The sequence below is a fragment of the Mustela nivalis genome (assembly GCF_964662115.1).
Source record: "Mustela nivalis genome assembly, chromosome: 15".
NCBI classification, from domain to species: Eukaryota; Metazoa; Chordata; class Mammalia; order Carnivora; family Mustelidae; genus Mustela; species Mustela nivalis.
Window position 1 is genome coordinate 78,674,003 of NC_139034.1, and position 16,202 is coordinate 78,690,204.

Sequence of the window (16,202 nt, forward strand, 5' to 3'; positions counted from 1 at the left end):
TCTGGTTTTGGTTCCTTGTCAACTAGGGTGAAAAGAAGTAGAATAAATTTAGTGTTAAAGTATTTTTTAGTGTTAAAGTGTTTTTTAGGCAGTACTTCATGCAACCACCTTTTAGACTTAAAAATGAAATTGCAACTTTTTGGCAGTGTGCAGGTGTTCAAACGGTATTGCTCTGCCAGGTTTTAGGTGACAAACACGGGAATGCGCTGTGGCTCAACGAAAGGGAGTGCTCAATTCAGCGAAGAAATCAGAAAGTGGTGGAGGAAGCACCAAGGTAAGTGTTTTCCCTAATGACCGTTCAGAATCGAGTGTTTTGTTTAGTGTACTTCTTTCCCATTTTATTGGCTGAAACTGCTTCAGTAGCGATTCAGTGGGATTGTCTTGGTAGAGTCTATTAGTATTTTTATAATCAAGAATTTGTCACTCGGTCTTCCTCAGTCCTTCAGTGCATGACTGAAGTGCAAGTGAGAGACTACTTGGGGAAAAAAGGAGGGTTTGTTAGAGGAGAGAGTTGGGTGGATAGCCAGCTATGACTTCCATGAGCTTCTAGGTAGTTGGGACCCTGCTGGCGTTTCTGGGCTTGCCGAATGTCTGGGGATACATGCCTTCTAGGATCTTCTGTTGGTGAAGGCTTCATAAAATTGATTCTGAAGTTTTGAATTTATCCTAACTTCAAAGCATGGATTTAAGGAATTCCCTGATTTATCAGTTTTGAGTTCTTCTTCAAGTTACCTTTAGACTGTGTTTAGTGTAGCAATTTCATGGAACTTCATTTCTAATTTGATGCTAGGTTGATATTTGTATATATTGTAGTTGGCTCTGCATTCTTAAAAGTCCCCCAGTTGAATCTACGTTGTTATTTTTAATAATCAGGTGATAAGGAGGGTAGCCAGTTGTAACTTAGTCATACCAGTGTGCCTTGATATGTATGTATAATTTCTATAAAGAGTAGGTGTGAATATGAGTGAATTTTTAAATTATAGGGCAATGGTCCAAAGCAAGCCCTGCCTTCATTATATTGGGTTTTAAACATACAGTATGGTGTGGTAGTTTAAAAACATGGTTCCCAAGTTTTTTGCCACTTCTTTTGATGAAGAGTGGAGGTTTGGATCTTTGTGTACCCTCCCTTTATTCTGTGCTCTGAGAATACACTGCATGGGAATGATGCTTTGTGCAGGCCTTAGGAAGCTGCCAGCTTCCATTTCCTGCCTCTTGGGGAACTCAGCTTGAAATCCAGTCACTGGGCGATGAAGAACAGCCCACTGCATTGTACGTGGGGCATGACCCTACCTCATGGCCCAACACCAGGATGCAAGAAAAGGCAAAAGGAATGTTCTACTTGTATGTTTAAGGAAGGCCCCCAGAACCTACAAGTGCTGATTGCTTGGTGGTGATCTGAAGTTAGGGACTTCACTAGGGAATTTGGGAAATGTCTTTTCAAAATGAAGTAACCTTGTACTCTGCTAAAATTCTAGTTGAGTGGAAGCAGGGTACATTGCTGGTGGAACAGGATTATCTCTGACACACCACTTCTGTAGTTTTGTGTCCTTTTCTTATTCCATCCAATGTAATTAACTTTTTCTTTTTAAACCCATCAGGTTTTACCTGCTATAAAAATCTTTCACAGATTGGGAACCTTGAACTATTATTTTGTTTCCTCTCTCTTCCTCTAGAAATAAAGTCTTTCATACAAACTCATCTATTAATTGAGAGAAAAAGAGGAAACTTTAAAGCAGTAGGAACAAAAACAAAAAACAAACCCCTAAATGAGAACTGGTCATTGATAGTGACTTGTTAGGTATTTGTATATTACTATTTGTAAAATCTTAAATAAGTGGAATATTCAGTTTTCAGTTTCTAGAATAGGAATTTACTGCTGTGTTTTGAGTGCCATGATGAGGTTGCTTACAGCTCTGCGTGTTACTAGCAGAGTTTATGACGAGAGAAAGGACAAGGTCAGATAGTACAAAAATAGTTTACTCCACTGTCTTTGAGATTCTCCAAATGTTATGATGTTAATTTTGGGGTTCGTTCTTTCTTTCTTTCTTTCTTTCTTTCTTTCTTTCTTTCTTTCTTTCTTTCTTTTTTTGGTATTAATTTTGTCAGTTAGTTATCATTGAAATGTCATCTATGCCTATATCCATTAGGTTGATGCAGAACTATTGTTTATGATAGGTAAATAGGATTCAGAATACCTAAGTTCAGTGATTAATCCTAAACACCAAAAGGGACACAGTTAGGAGGTGCACTTCCCACTCGTGTAATATTCATGCCTCCTCCTCCCCCAGTCCAACCTGAAATCAATTCAGGGTTCTAGATCTAGCCAGCAGTTTATGAAAAATAGAAATATAATGCAGATGTTAAAATGGTGTGCAACTCTGGGGTTGAACCCAAATTGTGAGAAATGAGAGGAAAAGGAGCAGATCCTTATCTTAGAAAAAGGGGATGAGAACATTACAAGTTAAAAGAACTGTAAAGAGGTAAGAATAAATAAGCAAATGGAGTGGCTGGACCTTATTTGAGTTCTGACTCAATGATATTACCTGAAAAAAATGGAAATGATTAGGGAGATTTGAATGCTAACTGGATATGAAATGCCATTAAGAAGTTTTGGCTAATTAGAAATGGATATGGAAGTTTCTGTAGATGAAATGATATCTAATTTGGGATTTGATTTAAAATAAAATTTGTAAAAAAAAAAAAAAACAACAAAACTCAAAAAACAAAGAACAGGTGGGCCTGGTTGAAAAGAAGATGTGTGGTGTAGACAAGACCGGCTGTGTATTAATAATTGTTCCACATAGGAACCACGTGCATAGAAGTTCATTGTACTCTTCCATAATAAAGATTTTATAAAAATCACCTAAACCTTGATCCATAAGGTTTAATCCATGAAGAGAAAAGTAATCAATGTTCTATTTCTTAGAGCCTTTCTTGCATAGAAGCAAAATATGTGAAAATACACAAATATTCTTCTTTTTTTTTAGGGTTTATTGAAGATATTTGAGCTTTTTTTGCCTGCTGGAGGGTAATTTTGATATCGTGAAGCCAGAGTTTTGAGGATTCCCTAGATGTACAGTCAGTTATCACAGAGTCACTGCGAGCCCTGAATGAGCGAATACATAGGGGAAGTACGGAGTTAGTCCCTGAGCCTCTAGTCAGGACGTTTTAATCAGTAGGTAACCTCGATGAAAACATCCTGACATACCCTTGTTTTATATCCGTTTCTGTTGAAAGCTGCCTTACTTAGTGTGTGTTGCTGATTCATTGCTGAGCTCCCCGTCCCGGTCAGGGCTCGCCTGGTGGCAGCTCATCCAGCACATGTGTTCTCCCTAAGACGTGTCTCCCCACTTGAGCTTGGGAAGTTCTGAATATGGATGTTAAGTTCTATTGGTTGAAACAACGACTTGTGCTAAAATGGATGGAAATCGCACCGTCATGTAGAAAGTTCACGTTAGTTTTATAAAAATTTGAAGCTGACTTATTTAAACATGTTAGGCTTGATAATACTAAAAGCCTGTGTTGTAAACATATGTAAAGCATATGGTACAAAATCTTAAATTGATACAGATGATTGCATTTGAGTAGCCTTTAAGAAAAAAAAGTTTTTCAAAAAAATTTATTCATTTGACAGACAGAGATCACAAGTAGGCAGAGAGGCAGGCGGAGAGAGAAAGGAGGAAGCAGGCTCCCCGTTGAGCAGAGAGCCTGATGCGGGGCTTGATCCCAGGACCCTGAGACCATGACCGGAGCTGAAGGCAGATGCTTTAACCCACTGAGCCACCCAGGGGCCCCGCCTTTAAGAAAATTTTTATATGGTGCATGCAAGAGGTGACTTTGGTTCAAAATGTTGATTACTCTTTCTGCGTTTGTAGCATTTTTCTGGATTCGGAGACTCGAAGAGCAATGGGAGAACAAGCTGTAGCTCTTGCCAAAGCAGTGAAATATTCTTCTGCTGGGACCGTGGAATTCCTTGTGGACTCAAAGAAGAATTTTTATTTTTTGGAAATGAATACGAGACTCCAGGTAACTTTTTCCTTCCTCACCGGGCCTCTTTACTTTCCCCTTCCTCTCCCACTCCTTTTTGTTTTTATGAAAGTCAAAAGTCCACCTTCATAAAGTGTTAAATAAAGATACAATTTTTTTGTGCTTGTGCTAAGACATCTGTTGGGAGTGATAGGTAAATATCAGGTTAATTTAATGGTCAGTGTCTAGCCCTTCTGCCTCATTACTGTTAACACTCCATACTGGAAATTCCACTTTGGTTCTTTCACACCTCTCTTGATGACTTGTCTCAGTTAGGGGTTCATGTGCTGTTAAGAGAACTGCTGTTAGATGTGATAAACAGAAGGGATTCTGTGCCTTTAAGATCTCTGAAGGGATGGAGGAAGGAAGAGTACTTAGAGTGAGTTACAGGAATGACACTCAGAACTCTGCCCCTCAGCCTGGCTTCTAGAGGAGCTGCCCCCTCTGCCATAGGGTTGAGGCTGAGACGTCCAACAGCAGCTATAGAACTGTCGACTTAGGGATGTGCTCCCGCTGTTCCAACCAAGGGCCCTGGAGGACACGTGGTTTTCCTTCCTTCTTGCCCTTTTCCTTTTGTTTAAGTTGTAAACTAATAGGGCACATGCAGAAAAGTACATAAAACACAAAAATGCATGTAAACATCAAGTGGATCTACAAGTCCCCAAATGCCAGCACTTCTTACCACCCCACCTATCACCCGCTTCTTCTAAGTGTTCCTCATCCATCCTCCTAGAGCTGTTTACTGTTCTGAGTTCTAAATGCTTGCATTTCTGTATCATTTTTCCTTTTAATTATGCACACCTAAGCAATATGTAATTGTACCTGTTTTTAACCTTTAAATCAGTGGGATCATGTAATACGCAGTTTTCTATACCTTGCTTTTTTCAACATTATGCTTATAAGATTACACTGTGGGGCTGGTTTTCATTTAGTATGGCAGAATTTATGGTATCTAGATGCATTTGAAAGCAGTATTGTAAATATTTGTGGAGTTTAAGTTATTGTTGTTCAAAACTTAAGAGATTTCTGTTTCAGATCACTTATTTAACCTATAATTTATTGGTGTGAATATCTTTAGGAGAGGCAGAATTTTGTCTTTTAGAGATTGATTTGATTTTGATTAAAATTAGTCCTTATAACAAAGAATATCTAATTAGATAATTAGCTGGGAAATTGTGTTTTTGATTAAAATCGAGACTGTATTACACCATGATGGGAATACTGGTTTGTAATATGACTCTGAAGGCAATGGAGAGTGACTATAAGACATTGGTATTTTATTCCAGACAAAAGAGCTACCAGATTGTTTAATTAGGGCACGTAGCAGAATTTACAGAATTAATAACCAGTACTGTTTTGAGGACACTTTATTACTATATTCATGTGTGTGTGTGTGTTTCTGGTTCATCTGTCTCAACCCATAAGCTTTTCTGAGTTTTTACCATTGTTGGTTTTGGTATAAGACCTCTGGAAGTTGGGATTTATATCAAATAATGCTATGCACTTGGTCAAAATCATTAAATACTTAGGTTTACGTTGTATATCTTAGATGGTTGTCAGCAGGTTATGTTGTATACTTTCAAAAAAAGAGTATAAATAAATTCAAAGAAAAAATTAATTTCAAGAAGAGATTCATTTTATTATATCTGATAGTACCTCATTTTATGCTTTTTAATATCACACTTGGATTCATTTGTGTCTCCCATTTAATGTTTTAATATTTCTTTACTGTGCATATATTTCCAAGTGACCGTAATCCTATCAGTTACCAGATAAATTAATTTTGATTTTCTAGAAGCATCTGTGTGATGGGGGGGGATATTCGGTGGTAGAGGCTGTGACCGAATGGGAGTGTGATTAAAGAACTTTGGATTTCATTGTATTCAGAAAGCCATTCTTAAATATTTCAAAGACTTCTATCTGATATTTAAATAACTCAAATGTTCTTTTAGTAGTAGATTTTCTTTTTCAAATTTTTTTACTAACCGTAAATTATAATACTTAAGGCACATTTGCCAAATTCTTCATCTTCTCAGATATATGTTATCTCTAATTAGTGTGTCATTTTGAGCCTGGAGAGCTATAATTTTCTGTGTTCTTTTTTTGTTTTTTTTCCTTCCTTGAAATATCTTGATTGAACTGTCACTTTTTCGAGCTTCAAGTTTACACTTTTTTCTGGTAACAGAAATATGAGTAGCATCTTTACTTTGAGTGAAATTTGAAATACAGGTTTCTTCTTAAAGAGATGTAACACTGAGAAAGTCACCAGGTTTGGTGTATGGATACTTGTTGACTGGTTTTGTTCTCAGTCTGGTTAAAATTTATTTATCAGAATTATTTATGCTGTCCTTATATGTTCGTTTGTGTTCACAGCTGTTGGTTTTCTGTTTCTTACTGATAAAATTCAAGTGTTTCTGCCTTACAGGTCCCTTTTCACTGTGTCTTTCATCTTCCCCTCAGAGTCCTCTTTCCTGCCAGTGCCATTCTGGATGCACTAGTTAGGTGAGACTCCTTTCTTTCCTGAGTATGCCGTTCCGTTTGACCTCTGTGTGCCTTTATATGTTACTCCTTTTGCTCAAAATGTTCTCTTCATTTTCTGTCCTAGAAGCTCACATACATACCCACCCACACATATGTATCTGTGTCCATGTCACCTGTTTCCTCCCTTCTGCTAGGAAAGATGGGTAGAGAGTTGGGGAAATATGCTACCAAAAATCGTAATCTTGTTAAAATGCTATTTTAATTAACTAAATTATATGTAGTTTTGCTTGAATAATTTTAGTTTCTTATTGGATGATAAAACTAAGAATTGGCAATGTTTGGTAAAAAAGAGAAAAGAAAAGAAACCCAACGTTTCAAAACCGTATACAATGGAAAAGTAACTCTCCATACCACATTTTATCACAACCATTTGATTTCCCTCAAGAGGCAACTGTTTTACCTAACAGTGTGTCTTTTTTTTTTTTTCCAAAAATTTTATTTATTTATTTGACAGACAGAGATCACAAGTAGGCAGAGAGGCAGCCAAGGGGGAGGAGGAAGCAGGCTCCCCGCTGAGCAGAGAACCCGATGCAGGGCTCGATCCCAGGACCCTGAGATCATGACCTGAGCTGAAGGCAGAGGCTTTAACCCACTGAGCCACCCAGGCCTCCCAACAGTGTGTCTTTGGTAATGTTCCACACTTAACTTAAAGCATTGTCTTCTTCATTTTTATGATTTTTAATACTCAGTTGTAGATGTAATCCTGTAATTTCACCGGTTTCCTGTTGGCAATTTTCCCAGTATTTTGCTATCGCAAATATTGGCAATTATGAATGACCCTTTATATCCTGATTTTGCACATGTGGAAGTAGAATTTCTGGGGGAAACATGAATTTTAATACTTTAGTTAAATATTATCAGTGCCTTTTACTCCCTGGCCAAAATGATCTTTGACTGCTGGTCTTTTTCTGATAGTGAGAAGTAATATATCATTGTCATTTTTTTTCTTATGAGTAAGGTTTAATTTTTCTTCATAGATTAACATTTTATTTTCTTTGAATTGACCTTTGTCCTTTGTCCTTTGGGTTTTCTTATTAAAGGTGTCATTTTTTTAAAGCAGTTAGCCATTTGTGGTATCACAAAGAAGCGATGCTCCCTGAATATTTTTCACATTTCTACAGAGTCGTTAAGATAGAGTGTGCTGGAGAGAGAGTCGAATTTTTCCTTAGAGCCATTTGTTGAGGTTCCCCTTCTCACCTCAGAAAGATAGATGTACATTCCAGAGCCAAGTTTGCTCGCACGCCCATGCTTCCCCTCCACCGCCGCCCTCCCCTCCAAAGTAGAGGACCGGCAAATAAAGCAGCAACTCTTATATAAGCTCTGAGTTTAATAGTTTTGGGCTTCCTCTCCTGTGCTTCTTACCCGCTGTGTGCACAGGGAATCAAATTGCCCCTCATGGAAATGAGGTGTGGGGAATAATGCTAAGATGTTCTGTGAGTAAGTAATTGGTTTCTTCTCTTAGCCACAAGCCATTTCCTGGTAAGATTATCAAATAAATGTAGATTAAAAAAACAGCAAATCCAGATGTGATTTATTTTTCCTTCACCTGTTGCTTTTTGACTTTGTATATTGTTTTTTCTTTCTATTTAGAAATTTTTTGTTTTTAAATCTTACAGTTGAATTTTAAATCTCTTATTTCTGGTGTTAAAACATACTTAGGACTTTTCCTACACATTCATAAATTAAACATTTTTCTTTCATGTTTTCTTTTCGTACTTATTGCATCATTCCTGGTAAAATTTTCATTCCATCTGGAATTTTGATTTGATTTTTTAATTTAAAAAATGGCTACCTGACTGTCACAACCATTACTGAATAATCGTTCTTTTATGTAGTAATTAGAAATCATCTTAATTATATACTGAACTCCTGTGTGTTCAGATCTGTTTATTTGACTGTTTTCTTTTTTTAACCTGGCTGTTTAATCATGTGCTAGTACCACACTATTTCAGGTGTTATATCTTTGTGTTATAACACAGTATCCAGGGGCACCTGGGTGGCTCAGTGGGTTAAGCCATTGCCTTTGGCTCAGGTCATAATCTCAGGGTCCTGGGATCGAGCCCCACATCGGGCTCTTTGCTCAGTGGGGAGCCTGCTTCCTCCTCTCTCTCTCTCTCTGTCTGCCTCTCTGCCTACTTGTGCTCTCTCTCTGTCAAGTAAATAAATTTTAAAAATCTTTAAAAAAATAAAAAAATAAATAAGTAAATCTTAAAAATAAAAAATAACACAGTGTCCAGCAGGACTCTTCCTTTCTCATTACTCTTGTTTTTCCATATGATGTTTTAGAATTAGCTTATTTCATTTATATTTAACCAAAGAAAAAGAGATTAAACACGATGAAATTGCCTGAGTATTAGATAAATGTTTCTAATTTTCCACAGATAGTAATTCCTTAGAAGATGTTCTTAATAATAAGAAAGATGGTTATTAAAACCATTTATATTTTTGCCATCATATTTCTTCATACTCCAATTTGAGAGAATGTAGTGTTTCCCTTTTACAGAAATGAATGGAAATTGGCATATTTATATTTAATCCTGCTGTCTTTTCCCCTAATTCTTCATTTTACTATTTTTATTATTAGTTTTGTATTACTGTAATATGACTTTTCTTCAGGCCTTGCTGTTCTAGTGTCTTTGTGGTTTGTGTTTTCATGGTCACCATCCGCATCACACCGTAGCTCTGTGATTAATCTGTTCTTCATTTTGATTCATTTTAGGGTTGGGTGGTTCTTCTGTTTCTTTTTAAAATCAAGAACTTACTTTTGAGAGGTATCTGTGGGCAATGTCTGTTCTGAGTTCTTAGATGGGTGATAAGCTTATCTTTGTAACTGATGAATTTTCACCTGGTTATGAAATCATGGGGTTTAGAACAGCTGAACTGGCATGTTCCTGGCCTTTTGATCCAATAGCAACCCTTGAGTAAAACCACCAAAAAAGGAAAAACCCAAAACCCACCAAAAAAGGAAAAAACAAAAACAACAGAAAAAGGAGAAGTGAGAAATCCCTAGAAAGAGGGAACTGATAGTGTGGGGAGCTTTGGGCAGGAACAGCCAGTGCTGCCAGGGAGGGAGGCAGAGGGAGGAGGAGGAAAGCTCTTGCTGGTCCTCTGCCTTTGTTTAGGGACATTATTGCCTCCCTCTCACAAAGGAGCTTAGTATTGATGGCTGTGACCCGTTTAAATTAGTTTAGTTGATTCTTTTAATATTTTTTGTGTCTTTTTAATCAGCGCATGTATATGGGTCTTTCTCCCTTTTCCACTTTCTTCTGTCAGCTTCCACCCTGCCACACCCACTGCACCATTGCACACTTTCGGTCTTCTACGGCCACTCTGTCATGATTTGGGTGAGCTCAGTGTTTGGGATTTTATTATGATCACAGTGTGAATGCTATTCACAGCAGTCCTCTTGTCACCTAAGATTACTTTCACTTTCCTGAACCATTTTTTTCTTTACCACTAAAAATGATCTTTGCTTAGTTTTCAGTGTGTCTATCCCTGATTTATCCACAGACTTGTCCCATGTTTGAATATATTCAGGTACATTGAGTTTTCTGTCAGTTTTGTCTTTTTGTAGAAGTATTTGTTTGTTTCTTTTTTAACCTTCTGGAGTCTATACTGGTTGCCTTCTACTTTCGCATTTTGACTTTTTAGCTGAGATTTCCCTGCTTTGTCCTGAAGATTCCTACACAACTCTTTTTTGGATCTCTTTTTTCTAAGATTTTTGTCATGCATACTGTGGTTTATTCCCCCTTTTCCTAGGATATATCTGTAAGTAACTTCCTGAGAATGAGTGCCCAGGAGCTAAATTATATGAGAATTAATATGAGTGCAGATGACTCTATTAACTTATTGGGGAAAAAAAACCCAGTAGTTTTTCTTGTGGTATTATTTGCAAATTGTAACATTCATCCGTTTTATCTAGCGAGCTAGCTAGCTTTCTTTGAATCTTTTTTTTTTTTTTTAAGATTAGAGAATGAGAGCACGTGAGCAGGAGGTGGGGTGTGCAGAGACTCTAAAACAGACTCTCTGCAGAGTACAGAGCCTGAGGGGAAGGTGGGGCTTGATCCCAGGACCTTGAGATCATGACCTGAGCTGAAACCAGGAGTCGATGCTCAACCAGCTGAGTCAGCCAAGTGCCTCACATTCATCCATTTTAAGTAGACAAATGCAATAGACTAGATGTTTGTATCCCTCCCAAACTCATATGTTAAAACATAAATTCCAAGGTGATGGTATTTGGAGGTGGGGCATTAGGAAGGTGATTAGGTTATAAGGATGGAGCCCTCATGAGTGGAATTTGTGAACTCATGAAGACATTCCAGAGAGAAACCTTATCCCTTCTATTATGAGTGAGTGAGAAGACTGCCATCTGTGTGACCTAGGAAGTGACTCCCGCAAGACATTGAATCGGCTGGCACCTTGATCTCGAACTTTCCAGTCTGAGTATTGTAAGAAATAAATTTCTGCTTTTTTATAAGCCACCCAGTCCATGTTATTCTGTTCTAGAAGCCCAAATGTAAGACGACAATAGATCAGTGAGTTTAGTTCATACACAGAGTTGTGCTGCTAACAGCAGAATCACAGAATAGAACATTTGCCTTACCCGTAAGGATACCTGTGCACATTAATAATAGTCCTTCCCTTTTTTATTTCTTTAATTTTTAAAAAAGATTTTATTTATTTAATAGACAGAAATCACAAGTAGGCAGAGAGGCAGGCAGAGAGAGAGGGGGAAGCAGGCTCCTTGCCGAGCAGAGAGCCCGATGTGGGGCTCAGTCTTAAGACCCTGGGATCATGACCTGACCTGGAGGCACAGGCTTTAACCCACTGAGCCACCCAGGTGCCCCAGTCCTTCCCTTTTTTACATCTCTATTCCCAGGCAATTGTTAATATACTTTCTGGTTTTATATTGGCCTTTTCTGGACATTTTATATATATAAAATCAAACAATATGTAGTCATTTGTGTTTGAGTTAGCATAATGCTTTTGAGGTTTATTTATGCTGTAACGCACAGTAATCCATTCTTTTTTATTGCTGAGTGGGATTCCATTGTGTGGATGTCACATATTTTACTTACCTACTTAGAAGTTGTTGAATATCTCAATGGTTTCTCCCTTTTGGCTGTGAGGGATAGTGCTGCTGTGAAGATTGACATGTAAGTCTTCGGACAAATTGTTTCATTTCTCGTGGGTAGACACATAGAGTGGAATTGTTGGGGATGTGATAAATTATGAAACTGTCCAACTGTTTCCCAGTTGGTGCATCATTTTATGTTTCTGTGAATAAGGTGTTAAGAGTTTAGTTTCTCCACATTTCTATATCCTCCTGAACAGTTCTTTTTTTTTTTTTTCCTGAACAGTTCTTTTTTTAATTGCTTTTTTATGATGGCCGTTCTAGTGGATACTTAGTGCTCTCTTATTGTGGTTTTAATTTGCATTTCCCTAATGCTTAATGATAACAGAGCTCTCTTCTGTGCTCGTTTGGTCAGTCATGTATCTCCTGTGGTTGCAGTGTCGAATGTCATTCTTTGCCTAGTTTTGAATTGGTTCAACTTCTTACTGAGCTTTAAGAATTCTTGATACAGATAGGCGGTTTGTAGATATTTTTTTCTAACCTGTGACTTACCTGTTTTCTTTACTTTTTTTCTTATTTATGTATTTATTTTTGGCTTATCTTTTTCTTAATGGTATCCTTTGAAGCACAGAAGTTTTTATTGATAAAGTCCAATTTACCACATTTTCCCCCCCATTTATGGATTGTGTTTTTGGTGTCATACCTAAATAATCTTTGTCTAACCCAAGGTCACAAAGACTTTCTCCTAAATTTTCCTTTAGAGTTTTGAGTATAGTATTCTGTATTGGAAATAACTCCTTTAGCATTTTGAAGGCTTTTTTTTTTTTTTTTTTTTTTTTTTGGCATTCTTCTAGTTTTGACTTGTGATATTGAGATGATAGTTTGTTTAAAGTTGTTGTCCCCCCCCCACCCCATCTAGAAATTCATTAAGTTCTTACCTTTATCTCTAGTTGTATCCAAAACTGCTGGTGGTCTACCAATTACTAGTCAGAAAAATTGCGTTTTTCTTTTAGTTTATTAACATTATAGCCTCTTTTTTTTTTTTTTTTTTTTTTTTTAAAGATTTTATTTATTTATTTGACAGAGAGAGATCACAAGTAGGCAGAGAGGCAGGCAGAGAGAGAGAGAGGAGGAAGCAGGCTCCCTGCTGAGCAGAGAGCCCGATGCGGGACTCGATCCCAGGACCCTGAGATCACGACCTGAGCCGAAGGCAGCGGCTTAACCCACTGAGCCACCCAGGCGCCCCAACATTATAGCCTCTTGAGATAATTTTGCTCTACGTTCCTGGAATAAATTTTAATTAGACCTAACGATTTTCCTTTTGTCATTTTACTGGATTATAATATAATGATTTACAGTTTTTACTTTTTAAAATACTGTCTTTACCAGATTTGAGTAATAAAGTTTTATGTATTTTTTTAAGCTATCTGTGGAAATAGTGTAGAGGTAGGAATAGGCATTATCTGTTACTTAAATATTAAAACTCAGATGTGAATCCATTTATACTGGTATCTTTCTTAATAGTGGGTCTTTTTTTTTTTTTTTTTTAAGATTTTATTTATTTATTTGACAGAATGCACAAGCAAGGAGAGTGGGAGAGGGAGAAGCAGGCTCCCCTCTAAGCAGGGAGCCCAATGTGGGGCTTGATCCCAGGACTCTGGGATCATGACCTGAGCTGAAGGCAATCATTTAAACAACTGAGCCACTCAGATGCCCCTCCATTGTAGATTTTTTTTTTTAAGATTTTATTTATTTATTTGACAGACAGAGATTACAAGTAGGCAGAGTGGCAAGCAGAAAGAAAGAAAGGAAAGCAGGCTCCCCGGTGACCAGAGAGCCCAATGTGGGACTCAATCCCAAGACCCTGAGATCATGACCTGAGCCAAAGGCAGAGGCTCAACCCGCTGAGCCACCCAGGTGACCCTCCGTTATAGATTTTTAAACATTGCTCTGATCCCTTCTGTGGTATACTTCTAGTATTTTGAGGTAATACAAATCAAGGTTTTTGAGGGTGATTGATTGTTTTATTCATATTCCTCTAGATTTTTCTTTTTTAATTGGATCTATTTGATTTAGAGATACATGAAGTTTTTATCATAATTAAAAAAATAGCCTTTATTTGTCAGAGCAATTTTAGGTTTACAGAAAAATGAGAAGTAAGTACAAAGTGTTTCCATATACCATCCACTCTCAATTCCCCATTAGTAACATGTTGTCTTAGTATGGTATATATATTACAACTGATGAAATTGAAAATGTTGAGATAATTTATTGATGCAGTATTATAAATATTGATATAAATGTTGATGCAGTGTTATTAGTTCAAGTTCATAGTTTGCATTAGGGTTCGTCCTTGGTGTTGTACATTCTTTGGGTTTTGACAAATGTGTGATGACCTGTATCTACCATTAGGTATCATGCATAGTATTCTCAGTGTCCTGAAAATTCTTGGATTCAAGACCTCTTTGCATTTCTTTCCTTGGCCTTTTTCCCCTCTTCCTTATTTCTTTTTTCCCCTCTTTCCTTTCTTCCTTCTTTTTCTTCTTTCTTCTGTTTGTCCTTTTTTTTGGTCCCTTTGACATGTGGTAATCTTCAAACATACAGAGGTACTAAGAGTAGAAGTTTCATGTCCCGTGAAACTAACCTTTCTTCATGTTTACATGGCCAGGATTGTTTTATGCATACCTTCTTTTCCTTTTGCCACTTTTAGCTGGAGTATTTTAGTAAAAGTTTCATACATTATGTAATTTCATCTATTGCTACTTCAGTGTATGGCTGTATTCATTATACAAGTTTTTCTTGTATTTTAAATATTTGCATATTTACCTATAAAATAATTCAATATGTATAGGTTTATGACTATTCTATGTGAATTGTATACCTTTTATCATTACATAACATCTTCGTCTTGTTTAAAGATTTTAATTTTAAATTCCACCTTGACTCCTATCATGTTGCATTTCCTTCCTTTTGTTTTACTTGCCTGTTTTATTTCAAAGCCTTCTTTATCACTTGTTTTGTGTTTCTTAAAGTTTAAATGAAAAAAGAACCAATCTGACACTCTTTCTTTTTGTATGAAAGTTTTGTCCTTGTAATTTTAAATAAATAAAATCATTTCATCTTTGCTTGTATTTCAGTATTCCTTTTTTTCCTGTTTTTTATTTGTTGCTTGAATTAAATTGCTAATTACTCTTGTTTCCCATTGGTAGATTGGAAATTTTCTTGTCCTTTAACATTCTATTTATGTTCATCTTCCTGTTTAGACTGGCGTTTTCAAATTAATACTTGTAAAGAAGCTCTGATTGCCCCAGCTTTCCAGCACTGAAGATTCTCAGAGATCATCTCAGATCTCTGGGGCTGTATTTGGATTTCCTTTGTAGTTGAACTCTTCTGGTTCCAGACTTGCTTTTTGCTTGTGTGTACACAGGTTTCTCATTTCTGTATCTTCTCTCTTTCCCTTCTTTGAGAGTTCTGCCCTAGTTTATTGGTTTCATTAGCATTTTTTTCATGACGTTTCCTCAGCTGGAATCTGTGGAGGCTATGCTCGAAAATTCCACATCCTCAAATGTATTTCTTTAGCTTGAAGGGGAATGGTATTTTGATTCTAGGATTCTTGGGTTTCTGTTTTTCTTTCAGTAGTTGATACACTGGCCTGTTTTCTGGCTTCTAGTATTAAGTCTGAGGTCATTCTAATTAGTCTTCGATTATATATGTAAAGTATTCTTGGTGTCTGAAAGGTGACCCAGTTTCCTCTTGATCATTGGAACTCGGGCTTTTTAAAAAATTTTGTTTTGTTTGGTTTGGTTTGGTTTTTGGTCTCCACTGGGACATGCCTAGGTATGTGTTTATGTCCATAAGTTCTGCCTTTTACTCCAGGTATTCTTTGAAGTGTACAGATATAAGTGTTTCTTCATTTCAGAGAAAATTTCTTCTGTTAACTGTTTTCCTTTTCTCATTTCCTTTTCTCTATTCATACTCTCCTTTGGGAATTCCTTTTATTGTGGATTAGTCTTACTGGACAAGCTCTCTGAAGCTTGTGTCTTCTTGCTTATGATTACTCTCATTTTGTATTTGTATTCTGTTTTTTGAGGTTAATTCTTTATGTTGCTCTTCCAGGCCACTAATTTGAGTTCTAATGGTGATCGTCTTCTCCTTAAAGTAATGAACCATACTGCATAATTGGGAAATCATGTTATTTTATCCCGGAAAGTCTCCTTTCGTATGGGGGTATGTGTGCATGTATTGATACTCTTGAAGTTTCTACGTGCCCAGTTACTTTTTGGATGCATTCCCAACTTCCCCCTCTGGTCCCCCCCCCGCCCTAATCCTCAACTGCTTTGTTTCTCTTGGTATCTATAGTCATTATTCTGAATGTAGCCCTATCTCTGGTGGATAAGCCACCTGTAGTGGTTTTACTGTGGTTGATTTGGGCTCGGTAGAGTGCTGTTTGGTGTAATAGTCTAAGTGGCAGCAGTCCTTCGGAGGGTTGGAGATACAGCCATATCTGCCATTGAGGTTAAGAAGAGCATGTATTGGGGCACCTGGGTGGCTCAGTGGGTTA

The 16,202-nt window shown here is 37.1% G+C and overlaps 1 protein-coding gene across 2 annotated transcripts in view; it reads left to right on the top strand.

Annotated features, from left to right (window-relative positions):
• Positions 1–16,202, top strand: part of PCCA (propionyl-CoA carboxylase subunit alpha) — a 403,241-nt gene that overhangs the window by 163,793 nt on the left and 223,246 nt on the right. For both annotated transcript variants that reach the window (XM_082700821.1, XM_082700820.1), the window contains exons 11-12: positions 180–274; positions 3,876–4,026. In XM_082700821.1, the coding sequence (XP_082556947.1) occupies positions 180–274; positions 3,876–4,026 (246 nt within the window). The remainder of the gene's footprint in view (positions 1–179; positions 275–3,875; positions 4,027–16,202) is intronic.